The sequence below is a fragment of the Seriola aureovittata genome, chromosome 10 (genome assembly GCF_021018895.1).
Source record: "Seriola aureovittata isolate HTS-2021-v1 ecotype China chromosome 10, ASM2101889v1, whole genome shotgun sequence".
Lineage (NCBI taxonomy): Eukaryota > Metazoa > Chordata > Actinopteri > Carangiformes > Carangidae > Seriola > Seriola aureovittata.
In genome coordinates, this window is record NC_079373.1 from 27,931,188 (window position 1) to 27,947,508 (window position 16,321).

Sequence of the window (16,321 nt, forward strand, 5' to 3'; positions counted from 1 at the left end):
AATTAAATCTTTTCTTGACCCAAATATATAATAATATCATATATAATTATAAATAATAAATACATATATATTATTATTATGATACATGATAATTTACTTGAATAAATATAGTGCAGTAGAAATAACAATATTTCCCTATAAAGTCTAGTGAAGTGTACAAGTACCTCAGAATGGTCACTAAGTACAGTACTTTAGTAAATATACTTAGTTACTTTGCTCCTCTGAGTGTCAAGTTTTTCTGTGGACAGTGGGACACATGAGGTGATCAACATGCGGCCTGTGCTTTCTCTTCTATTCTGCGAGGATCTACACTTCAGGACGAAGCGTAACCCCGCGAGATTATGAGTTCCCGTCAGCCCCCGCGCTCAGAGCCATCCGATGGAGGAGGAGGTGGCCATGTTGTAGCGGGGTACAGCGAACCCTAGGAGGAACACTACCTGAGACGTTTGGCATTTAACCGGTACTGATAACCACACGGTTCGGCGGAACCGACCGTTTTCTTCCCTGTCAGAAGTGCCGAGCTGTAGAAGACACCATGAGCGGCGGGACGCCCTACCTCGGCAGCAAAATCAGCCTCATTTCGAAGGCCGAGATCCGCTACGAAGGGATCCTGTACACCATCGACACCGAGAACTCCACCGTCGCATTGGCTAAAGGTGACGCTGCTCCCGGCTAGAGATGCTGCAGCACCGGCTAGCACCGGTCGCTGCGGGAGTGTAGAGTCTGTGTTCACAGTTCATAATTAACGATTAAAATATGACTCAGCTCCGGGTGGAAAGTGTTAATCGCTCCGCAGGTTTGATCCAAAACAGATTAATAACGTTAGCCAGGCGGCTAGCGTTAGCTCGCTAACATGCTAACAGCCAAAGCGGCACGGTGAGATGCGTCAGTCCGGCTAACAGCAGGGATACTTCGGCCAGACGGAGAGTCTGCCGACCCGAAACATTACGAAACGGAACCATCCTGTAGAAGACAGTATTCGGCTCAGTTTAAATCACATATAAATGTATGTGGGCAGATTAATATTAATCCCTGTGTGTAACATTAGCCTGCTATCGTTAGCATGGCGGTCGGTGGCTCTGAAATGTCACTTAAACCAAACAAGAAATACAATATTAATTTATATACTTCTGTTACAACTGACTGTTTTCAGTCGGTTACACCTGCTAACGAAGCTGCATCACCTGCTGCCCGACCGCCTGAACCTGTGACGTCACTGAGTGCGCACTCGACTCACCTGTTAAACAACAGATTATGACGACAAAACTATTAATGAAACCTCAGCTGCTCTTTATGTAATGTAACGGCCAACCATGTGACAGTGAAGTACACGCCACTGTACAAGTGGTGTGGGTAAACATTAGCTCATAATATCAGGGTGAAGTGTAAATATACAGATACATGAGGTCAGTAAATCTGCTTACATACACCAGATAACCCTCCAGCTCTTGTTTTCATTACTGATTAAACTGATGAGTATTTTTTAGATCTATCTGTCCATATTATGTCTTTAAAATGTCACAAATTTCCCTGGTATCTGCACGTCTTTACACCTTCTACAACGCTGATTTCACTTTCCACTAAACAGGCCTTTAAAGGTATTAAGTCTAAAATTTCAAAGGTATTAATTTCTTTAATCTGCAGTGAAGTTAGTGACAACAGGTTTTTTTTGTGGTTTTATTACAAGCTGTCTGAAAAATATTTAGTTCTGTTGTTATAGGCCTCTAATTTTATGTTGAATTCATACATGGACCATAAAGTAGTTGGTGAGTTTTAAATTGATCCATTCATCTGTTTTCTGCTGTGTCTCCGGGTCATGGTTAATAACATTGTAAGGAGTTATAGTCAAATACAATAATATTATAATACAAAATAATGTGATACAAATGTCAATAAATCCATGCACTGTGTGAATAGTTCTAGTTGCTACTGGTTTTACCCAACATCGTTCATACTGTGCTCAGTATGACTGTGGAACGTATTGAAATGAATTATACATGTATTAAAGATGGTGAACCTGCAGAAATCCCACATTGTATAAAAGGCCGATCACACTTTACCAGAGCTCAACATGACATATATGAAATTCTTGTTCTATCCACCCAACAGGACAAAACCAAACATATTCAACTGACAATATGCAACAGTGCAAAACTATAGAAACAAAAAAAAATATTCACAGCGATGTTAGCAGCTAATGTCACAGTTATGAAAAACTAAAACCCAAAATTAGTTAATTCGATTATCAAATAATGTTTGTTTAATTTTCCAAAGTAAAAATGCCAAGTGTTCACTGTTGATCTGAAGATGTCACCTTGGGTCATTTTCACTGTTTTCTGACATTTTCTAGACAAAACAATTAATAGATTAATTGAGAAAATATTTTAATCAATAATGAAAATAATTGTAATTTGTAGCCAAACGTTTGGATCAGAACCTGCAGGCTGAGTCAGCAGAGACAGTATGAAGTTTAAGTCGAATCAAATTGTATAATGTAAATGTATAAAAGCAGTAATGTAAAATGTTAAGTGAACTTTTAGATGCTGATGACATGCCCACCCTGTTAGTTGACCTTTGACCTGTGGTTCTGACCGGACGCTGTCTTCTGCCTGTCAGTTCGTTCCTTTGGAACAGAGGACCGCCCCACCGACAGACCCATCCCTCCTCGAGATGACACCTTTGAGTACATCATCTTCAGAGGCAGCGACATCAAGGACCTGACTGTGTGCGAGCCGCCCAAACCGACATGCTCTCTTCCTCAGGACCCTGCGATCGTCCAGGTTCGTCCTCACCTCCGCTCTGTGTCGGACTTTATATTCATACTGTGGTTCACAGAGAAACATTCACCATCTGTTCTCCTCCTCAGTCGTCCATGGGCTCCAGCTCCTCGTCCTCCGCTGCCGCTGCCCCCACCCCCTTCCAGTCTGCCGGTTCCTATGGACTCTTCAACCGGGCCCCAGTTCCTGCCTACAACCAGTTCAGCACCAGCCCCCTGGTTTCTCCTCAGTTTGGACCCGTCGGTGTTGGTAGGAGCATGAGCTTTGATCCGTGTGGTGGGAGGAAGTTAGTGTGTATTATGGTAAAAGTCAAACTCTCTGTGGGGGCGGAGCATGATGTCCACGGGTTCAGAGTCTCTCTGTGACGCTTTACTACATGAATCATGAAACACTAACTTTTTTACTTGTTTGCAGACGAACCACAACAGATAATTATTACAAATCAATAACATGATAATAAATGAAGCAGAGTAAATGGCTCTGAGAGGAAACTCTAAATCTACAGAAAAACAAAGTTCCAGTAAATATAAATGTCTTGTTTCTGATTCTGTGGCTGTGTCGCACTGTCAGACGCTTTTCATTAGCAGCTCAGATGATTGATAAAAAAAAAAAAAATAAGCAGATTAATCAATAATAAAAATGACATTTCAATCATTTTCATCATTTGAAAAAAACTGAAAACCTTTGGACTATTTTCTGACATTTTATAGGATTGATAATTAATTGATTGATTGAGGAAAATAATTGGCAGATAAATCAATAATATAAACAACTGACTGTTTGGTTTTGTCACATTCCGACTGTTTGTTGTTTTTATTGGACAGACGGCGCTGTGACATCACGATGCTCGTCACAGCCTCAGATATCAGACACGGTTCACTTCACACGGCTGCACATCAGCATTTAAAGGAAGCGAGAGTGTTGTTGCCCTCAGCTCTCTTCCTGCCGTTCCCCCCAAACAGGACGCTCAGTGCGCTCCTTTGTGAGCGACACGGCCTCGACCCGGTCTCAGAGCGGCGCTCTGGGCTCTGCCCCCCCCCCTCTGACTCGCGGTCTCTGGGTTCTGTTGTAACCGCAGGTAAAAACCTGCAGGAAGCCGCTGGAGCAGAGAATCTCTGACGTGTGTTTACTCGCCGCATCAGGTGGAACTAAATCACACCTGACTGGAGGGTGAAATCTCCCAGTCAACACAAACGCCCCTTCACTCACACAGTCAGAGCATGTGTGTGTTGTTGACACGTCTTCCTGTTTGAACCGTCAGACTCTCTGTGTTTCCTCGTCCTGACAGACAGTAATGAGTCAGTGTCGGATTAAAACTTCCTCCGGTTTCAGAAACTGCATGAGTGAATTTTAACGATGAGTTTCCTCGTTCTCAGAAGCCTAACTGCACGCCCTCCTCTAGAACCTGCACGTCCTGTTCACCCAGGCGCCACGCTTTAATGTGAGCAGTCATTTTCTCTCAGGCGGACCTCACACCTGTACTTCAGGTAATTTGGTCCAGAACAAGAGAAGAAAGATCCACTGCTGTTCCTGGGTCAGTTCACACTGATTGGAAGTCGTACAGGCTGACAGGTCACTCTCTGACCGGACAGATACATGGACCCAGAGTTAGTTTATTTATGAAGATGATGATGAGGCTGAACCTTCCTCACATTAATGAAACAAACAGAAACACTGCTCACCCACGATCAGCTGATGTAGTCCAGGTGTGTCCCACTAACCCTGATCCCTGTTCTGGTTCTCGTCCAGGCCGCAGCAGCCCCAGCCTGGACCCTCTGAGGAAGAGCCCCACCCTGGACCAGGTGATCCAGACGGCTCCTTCGGCCCCGACCGCCGCCACCACGGCTCCGGCCCCCGGCCTGGGGCGCAGGAGCCCCACCCACGGTCGCACGGCCCCCCCCACCGCCGGGCAGAGCAGCCAGAAACTCCAGCACCAGGATGGCGTGGATGCAAGGAGGGGTGAGACTGTGAGGGGAGGCCGCAGCAGCCAGGGCTGGTCTGCACCCCGAACCATCTCCGCCTCTCACATCACCGCTGTAGATAGGGCTCCCACCGCAGGGCTTCCCCACTCTATCTTTAGCCACTCAGGTGAGACCTCAGGCCAGAGACCAGCACACTGCTCTGATCTGTTGTCACGTGTGGAGTTGTGTTGGTGCCCCCTCCCTGAGCGCTGCGGGACACTTTGAGCACAGACAAAGAGTTTTACAAGCACATGTTTGATCCTGTGGCAACTCTGAAATTTCCTCTGAGCTTCATTTGAGCCGTTTGTGACATTTCATGTGAAACTTTCTGCACAAAGTGAAAGTTGACAGTCTAATTGTGCCTTAACATTAGCTTGCTAGGCTAACTTAGCTTTTTTGGGAGTTATTTTTTTCTTATTTATTTATTTATCTTTTCTTTTCAAATAATATTTTCTCTTAGTAATTCTTTTTTGGAGGATTTGTTTTGAGAGTCATAGAAATAAACTTTTGAAATAATTTTTTACAGTGAACAAAGTTTCACCTTCTACAGTGTTAAAATGTTTGATTTGACACCTGGATCGTTCATATGAGAAAATTGTGGATGAACTTGCAAAAACATTTCCTTATCATCAGTGGTGGCCATCTTGAACTTTTGAGTGGCTAACGTGTAGAGAGTAAAACCCGAGCAGGATTTGTCTGAAGGTTGCAGTTACCAGCTGTGGTATAGATCTAAACAACACAGATGTGCCAGGTTTCAGCCCTCAGGGAAAATAAATCCTTTTTCCACAGTTTATTAACCAGGAAGTGATTTTATATTCAAATAAACAACAGAGCTGCTCACTGTCTTTATCTGCTGTGACTCAATCATCAAGAATCAAATGGGATTGAAATCTGGACTTTGGATCTGAGCACTCATCTCCTGATTAGATCCAGTTGTATGAATGTGCTTGTTAAACCTCTGTCTGTGCTCACAGTGCCCCCCCCCCCCCGTCGTTCTCCAGGATGAGGCACAGACGTAACTCCAGTGTCATGCTAAAGAATCATTTCCACTCTGTGATGTGTTAACGTTTTGTTCCAGAGTCCAGCTCTGTGCAGTTTAGGAGTGTAGAGCCACAGGGCTGTTTTCTGTGACTAAAAGACTCTGCTGTTCCAGGCACAGACGTCCAGAAAGTCCCCAAACCAGAGTCTGAGCAGGCGCGAGGGGAAGGCAGGGATACCAGTAAACGTTCCACAGGTTAACCCCGCCCCCTTCCCTCCCCCCTCCGGCTCTCAATCCATCCTCAACAGCCCATTCAGACTCTGCATGCCTGTCAAGCTTTTCCTTTGGGCGGCGAAGCCCCACACTCATCCTCTGCAGCCGCTCCAGCCCGACCATCCGTCTGTGGCGTGTGTTTCTTTGCTGGTGAACGTGTGTGCAGATTGACATGCTGTTGGTCATGTCAATGGAGCGGAGGCGGGACTCGCCTCCTCGTCTTCAGACCGGTGAACGCCGCAGAATGCTCCCTGTGCTGTGGTGGTGCTGTCCATCAGTACATGAATGACTGACTGCATTTCCTCCATGTTTGATGTGACGTTTCTTTCTTTCTGGACTCGTATGAAGCTCCAGCCAAGCTGCCGCCTCACCGCACTTGGCTCTTTGCTAACTCATGTTAAAGACTGAGACCTCCTCCACCATCGGTTTACTTCCTCATGTGTTGCCATGTTTTCTTTTGTTTGCTGGTTTTGTTCCGCTCCACCTGTTCAAACCCGCTCACCTGTGACGACTGATGTAGCGTTTCTCCTCTGTGCTTCAACAGCTGCCGGAGCGCCGGTGAACCGCCGTGGGCGAGGGGGCGGGCACCGCGGCAGAGGGCGCTTCAACGTCCGCAGAGACGGACCCATGAAGTTTGAGAAGGACTTTGACTTCGAGAGCGCCAACGCTCAGTTCAACAAGGAGGAGATCGACAGAGAGTTCCAGAGCAAGCTGAAGCTGAAAGGTTTTTATTTTCTACCAAGTAAATTCATTCATTCAGGTTAAAGTACTACAGCCAGTACTACACCTGAGTACACATTTGAAGTACTTGTTGGTACATGTATGCTGCTATATTGTGTACTTTTACTCCTCCACAACTGAGATGCATCAATGTGAAAGCTGTTGTCTTTTTGCGTCTGTAGTGGAGATCACCATGGAAACCTCAGAGTTCATCCTCTAATCTCATGGTTTTATAATAATAATAATAAACTTTATTAAAACAGCACTTTCCACACACAGGGCGCAGCTCAAATAGAAAGAGAGAAATCACTAACCAGCAGAAATTAAAACTGTTAATTAAAAGCTTAATGAACAGGTGAGTTTTCAGTCGTCCCGCTCGTATTTGTTGGTAGTTGTTCCACAGCTGAGGTCACAGCGGGTGAAGAGCTTCCCCTGGTTTATTTTGGGGACATCTAGAAGTCCTGCTGTAGATGAGCTCAGGACTCGTGGAGAGACATTAAATGATGTAAGAGTCAAACCATTAAGAGCTTTGTGCACAAGATAAAGGACTTTAAGGATTGTAGAAGACACAGGGAGCCGGTGCAGGAGGAATCTGCTCCTCGTCTCCTTCTGAATGAAGTTTAAGACGATAAAAAGAGTGAGATAAAGGATGAACGAGCTGCAGCTCGTTGAGTAAAGAACAGACTCGGTTCTGTTGGTGATGTTGGATTTGAAAGTTAAATCAGAGTCTAAAACTGATCCTCCTCTCCCTCAGACGAGAAGACGGAGAAGACGGAGAAGACGGTGAACGGCGAGGATAAAGGCGACTCCGGCGTGGAAACTCAGAACAGCGAGGGAAACGCCGACGAGGAGTGTGACCCGCTCGGCCCCAACTGCTACTACGACAAGTCCAAGTCCTTCTTCGACAACATCTCCTGCGACGACACCAGGTACGAGTACCTGTTCATGAAGCAGGAGGAGGAGGCGTGGCCGTCACTGTGTACATCCTTTCTCTCTGTCCGTGACCTCACTGATGTTTTCTCTTCTTCAGGAAAGCTAATGAGAAGTCTGGAGGCTTGGGTTTCCCACGGTAAGTGTTGGTCATGTGACCGACCCACAGCACCTGGGTGGAGGCGCTGTGGGTGGATGTAGATCGTTTACAGGTAGAAGTCACGGCCTTCATGTGTCCTTCATCACCATGCTCTGTTGTAAAGACTCTTCACATCAGAGCACACCTAGAGTAATAAGCCAGGTGCGCTCTCTTAAAGTGACAGTACCTGATTATTAAAGAAATTCAATCATTAACATATTTTATACATGAAATGTCAATTTGAATAAAAACGTGAATAAAAGTGCTTCAGACAGAAGAGTGAGTTTCTCCTCCTCACCTCCTGCTTGCTCCTCCTGCAGGGAGCGCAGGCAGACCTGGGCGGAGGAGAGGAGGATGAACGCGGAAACATTCGGTATCCCTCTGCGTCAGAGCCGAGGTCGCGGTGGTTACCGTGGACGCGGCGGGATGGGTTTCCGCGGAGGTCGGGGGCGTCCGGCTAGCCGAGGGTCCTTCGGACCACCGCAGGGGGGCGGCGGCTTCAGGGGCGGATACAGAGGAAACCAGGCCGGCCGGGAGTTCGCCGACTTATCAGCATACAGGGTAAACATACATTCTTTATTCATGTTTATTTACTACATGTAACATGTTACAAATCGCCCTGTACATCCTGATGTTACAGACGCAGTTCTGTCTGATAAATGACATGAGACTCAGATGATTGAGTCCTGATTGAAGCAGTCGGCTGGGTTCTCTGATGAGATCGGCAGGTGCTCCTGTGTTGTGGTTTCATCGTGTTGTAAACGTCTGTTTCCTGTTTGTTCCAGAAGGACAACAAAGTGGCTGCGTAGTCCCGACGGGAGGAAGATTCTGCACAAAGGTGGAACTTCTTCACACACAAAAGGAAAACAGATAGTTTGTCAACTAAAATAATGAAGATTGTCCAATTGTTGTATATTTGTCACCAGCACTGGGGTAGACTGCTTGAATGCAACTTAACTTTCCATATCTTTCAACGGTGGAAACGACAACAACAACAACAACAACAAAGCAGTTTATCACAGAAACCATAAAAAAAAACAAAAAAAACAAATTCCAGATCTCTACAAAGTAATTTCCAGGTGGCTGAAGTAATTCTGTGTAAATGTCATATTTCAGAGGGATGCGTTTTGTTTCGCCCTTTTCCTAAACCTGTATTTGATAATATTTTGTTTAGCTGTGGAGGGTCGTCCACGCCACTTCCTGTCACTGACGTAGCTTTATTTGGGGAGGTGGGGACAGTTTCTCCTGTAACTCTGCAACTTCAGCACCAAAATAGGCCACAGGGTCAGTCACACCTTTCTAACATGTATTTTTCTACTATGACATAGACGTTCATCCGTTATCTCGTCAGCCCGCTCACCGTCACCCCTCCCCCCTCCCCGCCGCCCGTCTCCAGTCGCAGTGCTCGTGCGTTTCGCTTCTCACCTGAAACCTCTCCGCGTTTCACCTGCAGCTTGGTTTTTCTCCTCCAGCTGATCCTGAAGTGTTTCCTCGTGTAGGTTTGAAGACGTTTCCTCTCGAGCTGAAAGACGATTAATCTGCAGCTGTTTTCACACAATCCATCGATGGTCGAGTCGTTTTTAACAGTAAAGATTGAAAGATCTGTTGTTACGGAACATTTCAATAGAAACACTTCAGTTTCACAGACCAAACGATTAATCGATTTATTGATGAGGAAAATAGTCGTTAGCTGCAGCTCTACTTTCCTCACTCTGCTCTAACATTAGTGTAGGAAGCTGGTGCTGCTCTACTGGTTTCAGTGGTAGTTTATGCTCCCAGTACACAAGCTGACTCAGAGGGGTCATAGGTCAAACTACTTTTTCCACTCGTTTCTCTGGTTCTTCATCAGGAGCCGCAGGAGCTCCGAGTTCACAGTTCGTTAGTTTAATGAGTTTAATCTGCAGACGAGGGCTGAGATCTGTTCACTGGGTTTTATCTGGCAGCAGAGAGGAAGATTTAACATGTCCACACTGAAACACTTAGAAACAATTAGTCAATCGATCCACAGACAATAATTGGCAGCAACTGATGAGACCATTTCCTGTTTCTCTTCGTCTCGTCACCAAACGAGTTCAGCTCTGAGAAGCTGTGAGGGACATTTTTGACTTTTCATGGACTAAATATATAATCAATTTATTGAAAAAACAATTAGCACATTAATCGAAAGTAATTAATTAATGCAGCTGCAGCTGTACCTGGCTGGAGGCTGCACTGTTGTATGTATTTCCTTTTTTATGTCTGCATTTAATGTGTCATAACCAAATGAAAACATGTTAAACAGACGTTTATTTATCTTTTTTTGTCTCTAAAAACTAAATGAGTCGTTTCATTTTGACATAAAAACACAGTTTACAGTCCAGTGGTGTCCAGCAGGGGGCAGCACCTACAGACACAGTCCTGTCATTAGTGTCCGTGAGCAGGTGAGAGGTGGAGCAGCTGAGTAGCCCCGCCCACACAGGAGTCTTTAAGCTGTAATGTTGAAATGAATAAAGAGAAGAGGTGAACTGCACTTCAGTGTCAGCAGCAGTCATTTATTTCCTGTGGTGTCATTTGATTTGGTTTTTTTTTCTTATTAAAGATGAAAAACATGAAATGCAGACATGAAGAGGAAATACATGATGTGTATTTCACTTTATTTCTTTAACGATTTGTTTTCAATTAGACATTTTAAATCTTCCGGTGCCACGTTACAACCAGACTCCCCTTATACAGCTGTATCAACGGGTTATAACGAGTTCATTAATCAGCTTGTTCACACTTTATCAATCATTTATAAGCTGTTATAACACATGGGATAAAAAGGCCAACAGGGAGCTGTTTCCTGCCAAAAAGTGAGCCCTCATGTCTCTCTCCATCATTAGCTGCTGTTTCATCACATTTGTTCAGTTACTAATTAATTCATTATTAATGAACCTTTTCACATCTCTGGCCTGTCGTTTGAGCTGATTCTCCCTCCACCTCCATGTTTCTTTGCTTCTCATTTTTACCACCATTTATTACTGAGTTACTGTTACTCCTGTTAAAAGGAGTGAAACCTCATTTATTAACGCGTTACTAACAGGCTCCAGTTACCAGTTTATATGTTAGTCACTCTAAACATTAATGAGTAGGAAGCGTCAACTTGATCTTGCCAAATAGTGAGCCTGCGTCAATGTAAGAAAACTGTTATAACCTGTTTATAACTGTTTATGATTATAAAGTGTAAACTGAATTAATAACCTGATTATAAACTGTTAATAAATCCTTTATAAGAGGAGCCTGATTGTAAAGCACCAAATCTTCCACAGAGGAGTCAAAGCACTTTTCTAAGATGTAATGACTCTTACAGTTTATACATGAAGTCGTTTGTCGGGCCGCTTCATCAAACACACTAATTAAAAAAAGAAAAACAGGTCTCACCTGTCACAGTTAAACTCCGCCTGAAGCCACTAACTGTCCCGCGGCACTGCTAAAGCTACAGGATGTGATGTCACCTACGACTTCACAATAAAAGACTAGGAAAACGAGCTAGCTGTCCGGGTGTAGCGACGTAGGTCCTTAGCAATATTCATACTCGTTTGTGAGGAAGGAATCGGGTCGGACGAATTATGACTGAATGATCTGACGCCGTCTCGTCTCGGCCTGGCACTTACTAAGTCCAGGAGATTTTGGCGGGAAATGTAAAGAGTTGTACTTTGGAAGTTGGTCAGAAAGTTGGAGAGATTGTATTCTGCTCACAAAGTCTCTGTAACAAAAAAACACCTCGATTGAAAAGGATTTCAGGAATATTGGATCAAACTTTATCATCATAAACAGCTTCGTCTGTTTGGTTTTGTTGCATTAGAGAAAAGAAGAAGCAGTTTAAAATGTACTAAAGTTAAATGAAGGTCTTTTCTAACAGTCTCTCTGCTTCATTACAAATCCCCACTGATCATGAAGATGTCACCTGACGAGCAAAGCTACCTTTAAAGTCTCGCCAGAGCTCAGGAAACGTACAGAACATCATCTTTTCTTGATTGGCCTTAAAGCTGGAGAATCACTAACGTCAGAGATCAGACACTTTGTCGTCTCTGCTGCTGCTGAACTGAGGAGCTCCAGATAAACTGATGGAGTTTAATATGAGTTTAATATGTTTCCTGCTGTTGTAGAAGATTTTCATTTTATTAACACTCCGAAAAACATGAGAAAACGTGCGTCCAGCTGCAGAGACAGATGTGGAGTTTCCATGGAGCCAGAGAAAGAACAGGAATTTATTTTAGTTGAATTAAATTAGAATTTAAATGATGCAGGATAAAAACTAAAAGACAAAACATTTCTTATTTTAATGAGACATTAGAAAGTGATTTATAAGAATGGAGTTGCATCATCACTTTTAAAGGGCCAGTACACATTTCATCTGAAAAATGACTGTGGAAAAAAATACAATTTAAAGAAACTTTGTTAAATTTAATTTTACATTTTAAAGTCATTTAAATACAGAAATAAGGAAACGGAACTATTAATTGGCAAATGTTCGTACATGTATGTTTTACATGAGTTTTCATAATGCATCATTTAAATTCAAATTGATAAATTCATTCAGGCTTTAATCGATTGATCTAATTGATTACTAGTGAGCATCATGCTTCACCTCAGGCTCCATGTGTCTTCAGTCTTTAGCTCATGAAATCACACCTGAGACTCAGGTGTGTGAAGGTGCTGAAGCTGAAGGTCTGACTCTGCTCCTGGTTCAGGTCAGGGACACAGAGACGTCTCCATGTGGTTCCTGATCCGCTCGTCTGAAACATTTCAGGTGTTTGTTCAGGTGTTTGGTTTGATGACAGCAGTGGTTCTCAACTGTTCAGGTGTCGAGACACAACGAAGGACTAAAGTTAGAAGTCTGCATTAACAAGACTTCTCTTTAAATGAGTCAAACAGAGGCTTCAGGCAGGGCTGGATTAACACCCAGGGTCCCCGTCCTCAGGGTCCAGGTTCCTCAGGGTCCAGGTTCCTCAGGGTCCAGGTTCCTCAGGATCCCGGTCCTCAGGGTCCAGGTTCCTCAGGGTCCAGGTTCCTCAGGATCCAGGTTCCCTCAGGATCCCGGTTCCTCAGGATCCCGGTTCCTCAGGGTCCAGGTTCCTCAGGGTCCAGGTCCCTCAGGGTCCAGGTCCCTCAGGGTCCAGATCCCTCAGGGTCCAGGTTCCTCAGGTTCCAGGTTCCTCAGGGTCCAGATCCCTCAGGGTCCAGGTTCCTCAGGGTCCAGGTTCCTCAGGGTCCAGATCCCTCAGGGTCCAGGTTCCTCAGGTTCCAGGTTCCTCAGGGTCCAGATCCCTCAGGGTCCCGGTTCCTCAGGGTCCAGATCCCTCAGGGTCCAGGTTCCTCAGGGTCCAGGTTCCTCAGGGTCCAGAACCCTCAGGGTCCAGGTTCCTCAGGGTCCCGGTCCTCAGGGTCCCGGTCCTCAGGATCCCGGTTCCTCGGGGTCCAGGTTCGCTGTGAGGCTGAGATAAACCTGTTAGCACATAATGAAGCACACGATCACCTGAAGCGGCTGAGGCCGTGAGGAACAGGTGGAGTCACATGTTCACACTGATCCACTCTGAATAATTTGAAGAATTAATAAAAAAAAAACTGAATGTTTGGGTTTTACATTCACTGGTGAAAGTTAGAATAAAGAATAAACTGTTGATTGATTTGAAGACGAAATAATCAGTTGATTAATCAATAAGTATCAATCTGAACATGTGACTCAGAAATAGAAGAGGATTCATCTGAATGTTGAACTGTTCCTTTAAAACCTTTAATATTTCAGTTTATATTAGTGCATTTTTCTAAATAAATACTAACACAGTCTATAGGTTTATATATGATACGTATCGTGATACAGGGCTTACGATTCAATATCTTGTGATTTTATTTAAAGCTAATTTTAGGAGGACTGTAATAACAAAGATCAAACCGCCACATGTATAAACTATTAAAAATAAAATGTACTTTTTTATGCATCAGAACAGTGAGATCTCTGTAACATCACAGCACTAGTTCACTTCCTGTTTCAGTAAGAAAATAAAAGCAGGATCCTGCAACGTAACGAGGCTGCATCATATTCACTGTATCACAGAATCACTGAGAGGAGGGTGTGACCGAGTTACAGATGTCCCCTAAACGCCTCACATGCAGGTAGACATATAGGCAGGCTCAGACAGGTGTGTGGCTGAAAATGAGTGAGCTTGGAAAGAGTGATGTAGGCTCCTTACATTGGATTTACAGTTAAAATAGTGATTTTATTTACCTGGGCGGGTCTTAATCTACCTGGGAAACGTATGGGAGACATTGAGGTCAGCGGTAACTTCGGTGTGTGAACTTCCAGAGCGAGTTGAGAGGGATCCACTTGCTAGCCGTTAGCATCAGAGTAGCACCTTGCTAAGCTGTTAGCTGTTAGCCTCAGTGTTTGATCGCGGATCTAGTCGATCTCCTTTAGTGCCTTCTTTATCGTGGAAGACAAAACGAGCCCACACTCCAGTCAGCTAGGTGTGCTAATGCTAACAGTGCACTCTTACTCTACTTCCTGTCTCAGCAAGAGTCAAACGGATTACAACACTGCCATCTACTGGTCAGGGATTTAAACACAACACAAAGTGAACCTCCAAACTTTACATGTCAACTATTAATTAAAATCAATAGTTTTTGAGAAACGATACAGTATCACAAAACATATTATTACAATATTATTGATTATTTTCTTGCACCCTTAGTATAGAGACTGGGTAAGGGTGGGGGGGGGGGGGGGGGGGCTCAGTGTTAATCCGGCCCTGCCTGTTGGAAATAAACAGACACTTTCCATGTTTTGTCACATTTCAGATTCACCTGAGACAAAGTTGAGAGCCACTGAGATAAAAGACGAGTCTGCGGATTGGGGGGGGTGGTGATGGATGGGCGGATGGATGGGGGGAGATGGGGGTGGGGGGTGGGTCCCTGGATATTTAAAGGAAGCTGTTTAGTTCATCGTGTCAGGTTTTGACTGGTGTTGTATAGAAACACACACAACACTACATGATGCTCGTGTTTGTCAGTCCACTACATTTTTTGGCGGGAAAAACAAGTTGTGATGAATCGGCCGAGGTTGTTGATGCAATAACAGAGGTGGCGGTTTGAGCGTCACGAGGCAGAGAGCCGGCGGAGCCGAGGTCATTCTGGCTTCACTCTCTGGAGTCACCGCCACAGGTCTGGTCTTTGAACGCAGCACGGCGGCGTCCTCCTCCTCGGGCCTCAGTCAACTGAGCTTTTTATTAAGAGCAAATAATAAACAGTTGTTCATTAAGTTTGTGTCGGCGTCTGTCTGCTCTGTGTCCGTCCTGGTGTCTACAGACATTTGTCTCATCTGTAATAACCTGCCGGAGGAGGAAGAGGAAAATCACATTTAATAAAACTCCACTTTATCATTTTGACAGCCTGTTAACATTTGTAGTTTCTATTTTATTAGTTTTAATCAAAGGGAGATAAATGTTTAGTTAATGTCAAATTAAAGTTAAATCATCAAATAGTCAAATAAGGGGTTTGTTTTAAAGTGAGAAGTTCAAACATTAACCTCAGTGGATGAAGCCGCAGCAGCAGAGACTGTCCAGGTTTATTATTGGTCGTTTCTGGAAAAACTTTCCAAACCAGAAAACGGTGGGAACCAAAGATCCTGAGACACGGTGGGGATTACGTTTCTTCAGCGGTGCAGCAGGTGTGTGCTTGGTCTCACTCTGCTCGCTGCTTTAATCTCAATCAGCTGCTTATTGTGATTTTATTTTTCACATTCATCCACTTCCTTGACAGTTTTTCCTGCAGCTTGGAGAAATTCAAACATCCTCCTGTTCAGCTCTGGTTCTTTGGGCCGGGACCGGGGGCCACTTTCACAAAGATACAGAGTCCTTGACTATCTTAAACTGGACTGTGGTGCAATGAATTCTGGGTAAATAAAGACTTTTTCTAAATGAGGAAAATGGCTGGAACTGCTTCCACCTGCTGAGCTCTGTTTACCTCAGCAGAACATGTTTGTCTTTAGGAAGGATTCAACAGTTACAGGAAGTTTTACTTTGAAAATTTAGCAACAAGTGAAAGAATGAAAAGAAAAATCTGATTTGATTTTAGAAACTCTTTCCCTTCTCGTCGCTCTGATTATGAGCCGTGTTTTCCTGTTTCTTGTTGTTGGGTGCTGCTGGTCAGCGCAGGTGTCATTGATTGTTACCATGGTAACATTGATCTCAGACCTGAGTGAGTTTGGAAGAAAGGCGTCTAATGAGTGGATTTTTCTGACTGACATCAGACTGATCTGTGAAGACTGAACCAACACCACAGACCAGTGTGACGTCTGTGGAACCAGCTGCTGCTCTGAAGGGAAACCCAGGTGTGTTCTGCTGCTGAGCTGCTCAGGTGAGCTGCTCAGGTGAGCAGCAGCAGATCTGGAGGTGAAGATGGAAACATGTCGGTGTAGACAGGCCTCAGCAGGAACACTGTGTTTGGCACACTGTGTATTTTTGGCACCAGCCTCCCTCCATACTCACGTTCAGTCCCAGCATCAGTGACTCTGACGGTGGGCGGG

At 44.5% G+C, this 16,321-nt stretch overlaps 1 protein-coding gene and 1 long non-coding RNA gene across 5 annotated transcripts; one reads left to right on the forward strand and one right to left on the reverse strand.

Moving 5' to 3' along the window:
* Positions 1 to 358: 358 nt before the first annotated feature.
* Positions 359 to 10,288, forward strand: lsm14aa (LSM14A mRNA processing body assembly factor a). Of its 4 annotated transcripts, none has more exons than XM_056387110.1 (10): positions 359 to 656; positions 2,617 to 2,780; positions 2,867 to 3,026; positions 4,527 to 4,865; positions 5,892 to 5,972; positions 6,535 to 6,714; positions 7,465 to 7,639; positions 7,741 to 7,779; positions 8,100 to 8,340; positions 8,568 to 10,288. In XM_056387110.1, the coding sequence occupies exons 1-10, from the start codon at positions 536 to 538 to the stop codon at positions 8,586 to 8,588; spliced, it is 1,521 nt and encodes a 506-aa protein (XP_056243085.1). In that variant the 5' UTR covers positions 359 to 535; the 3' UTR covers positions 8,589 to 10,288. The 4 variants fall into 4 exon arrangements, with proteins under 4 accessions (XP_056243085.1, XP_056243084.1, XP_056243086.1 ...); XM_056387109.1 differs by having other exon boundaries at positions 360 to 656; positions 8,565 to 10,288; XM_056387111.1 differs by lacking the exon at positions 5,892 to 5,972 and having other exon boundaries at positions 361 to 656; positions 8,565 to 10,288.
* Positions 10,289 to 10,391: 103 nt separating this feature from the next.
* LOC130176176 (uncharacterized) lies at positions 10,392 to 16,220 on the reverse strand. The gene is made up of 2 exons (XR_008828843.1): positions 15,323 to 16,220; positions 10,392 to 15,125 (listed from the first exon to the last, which is right to left on the reverse strand). It is a non-coding gene; the product is annotated as an uncharacterized LOC130176176 (long non-coding RNA).
* Between the last annotated feature and the right edge of the window lie 101 nt (positions 16,221 to 16,321).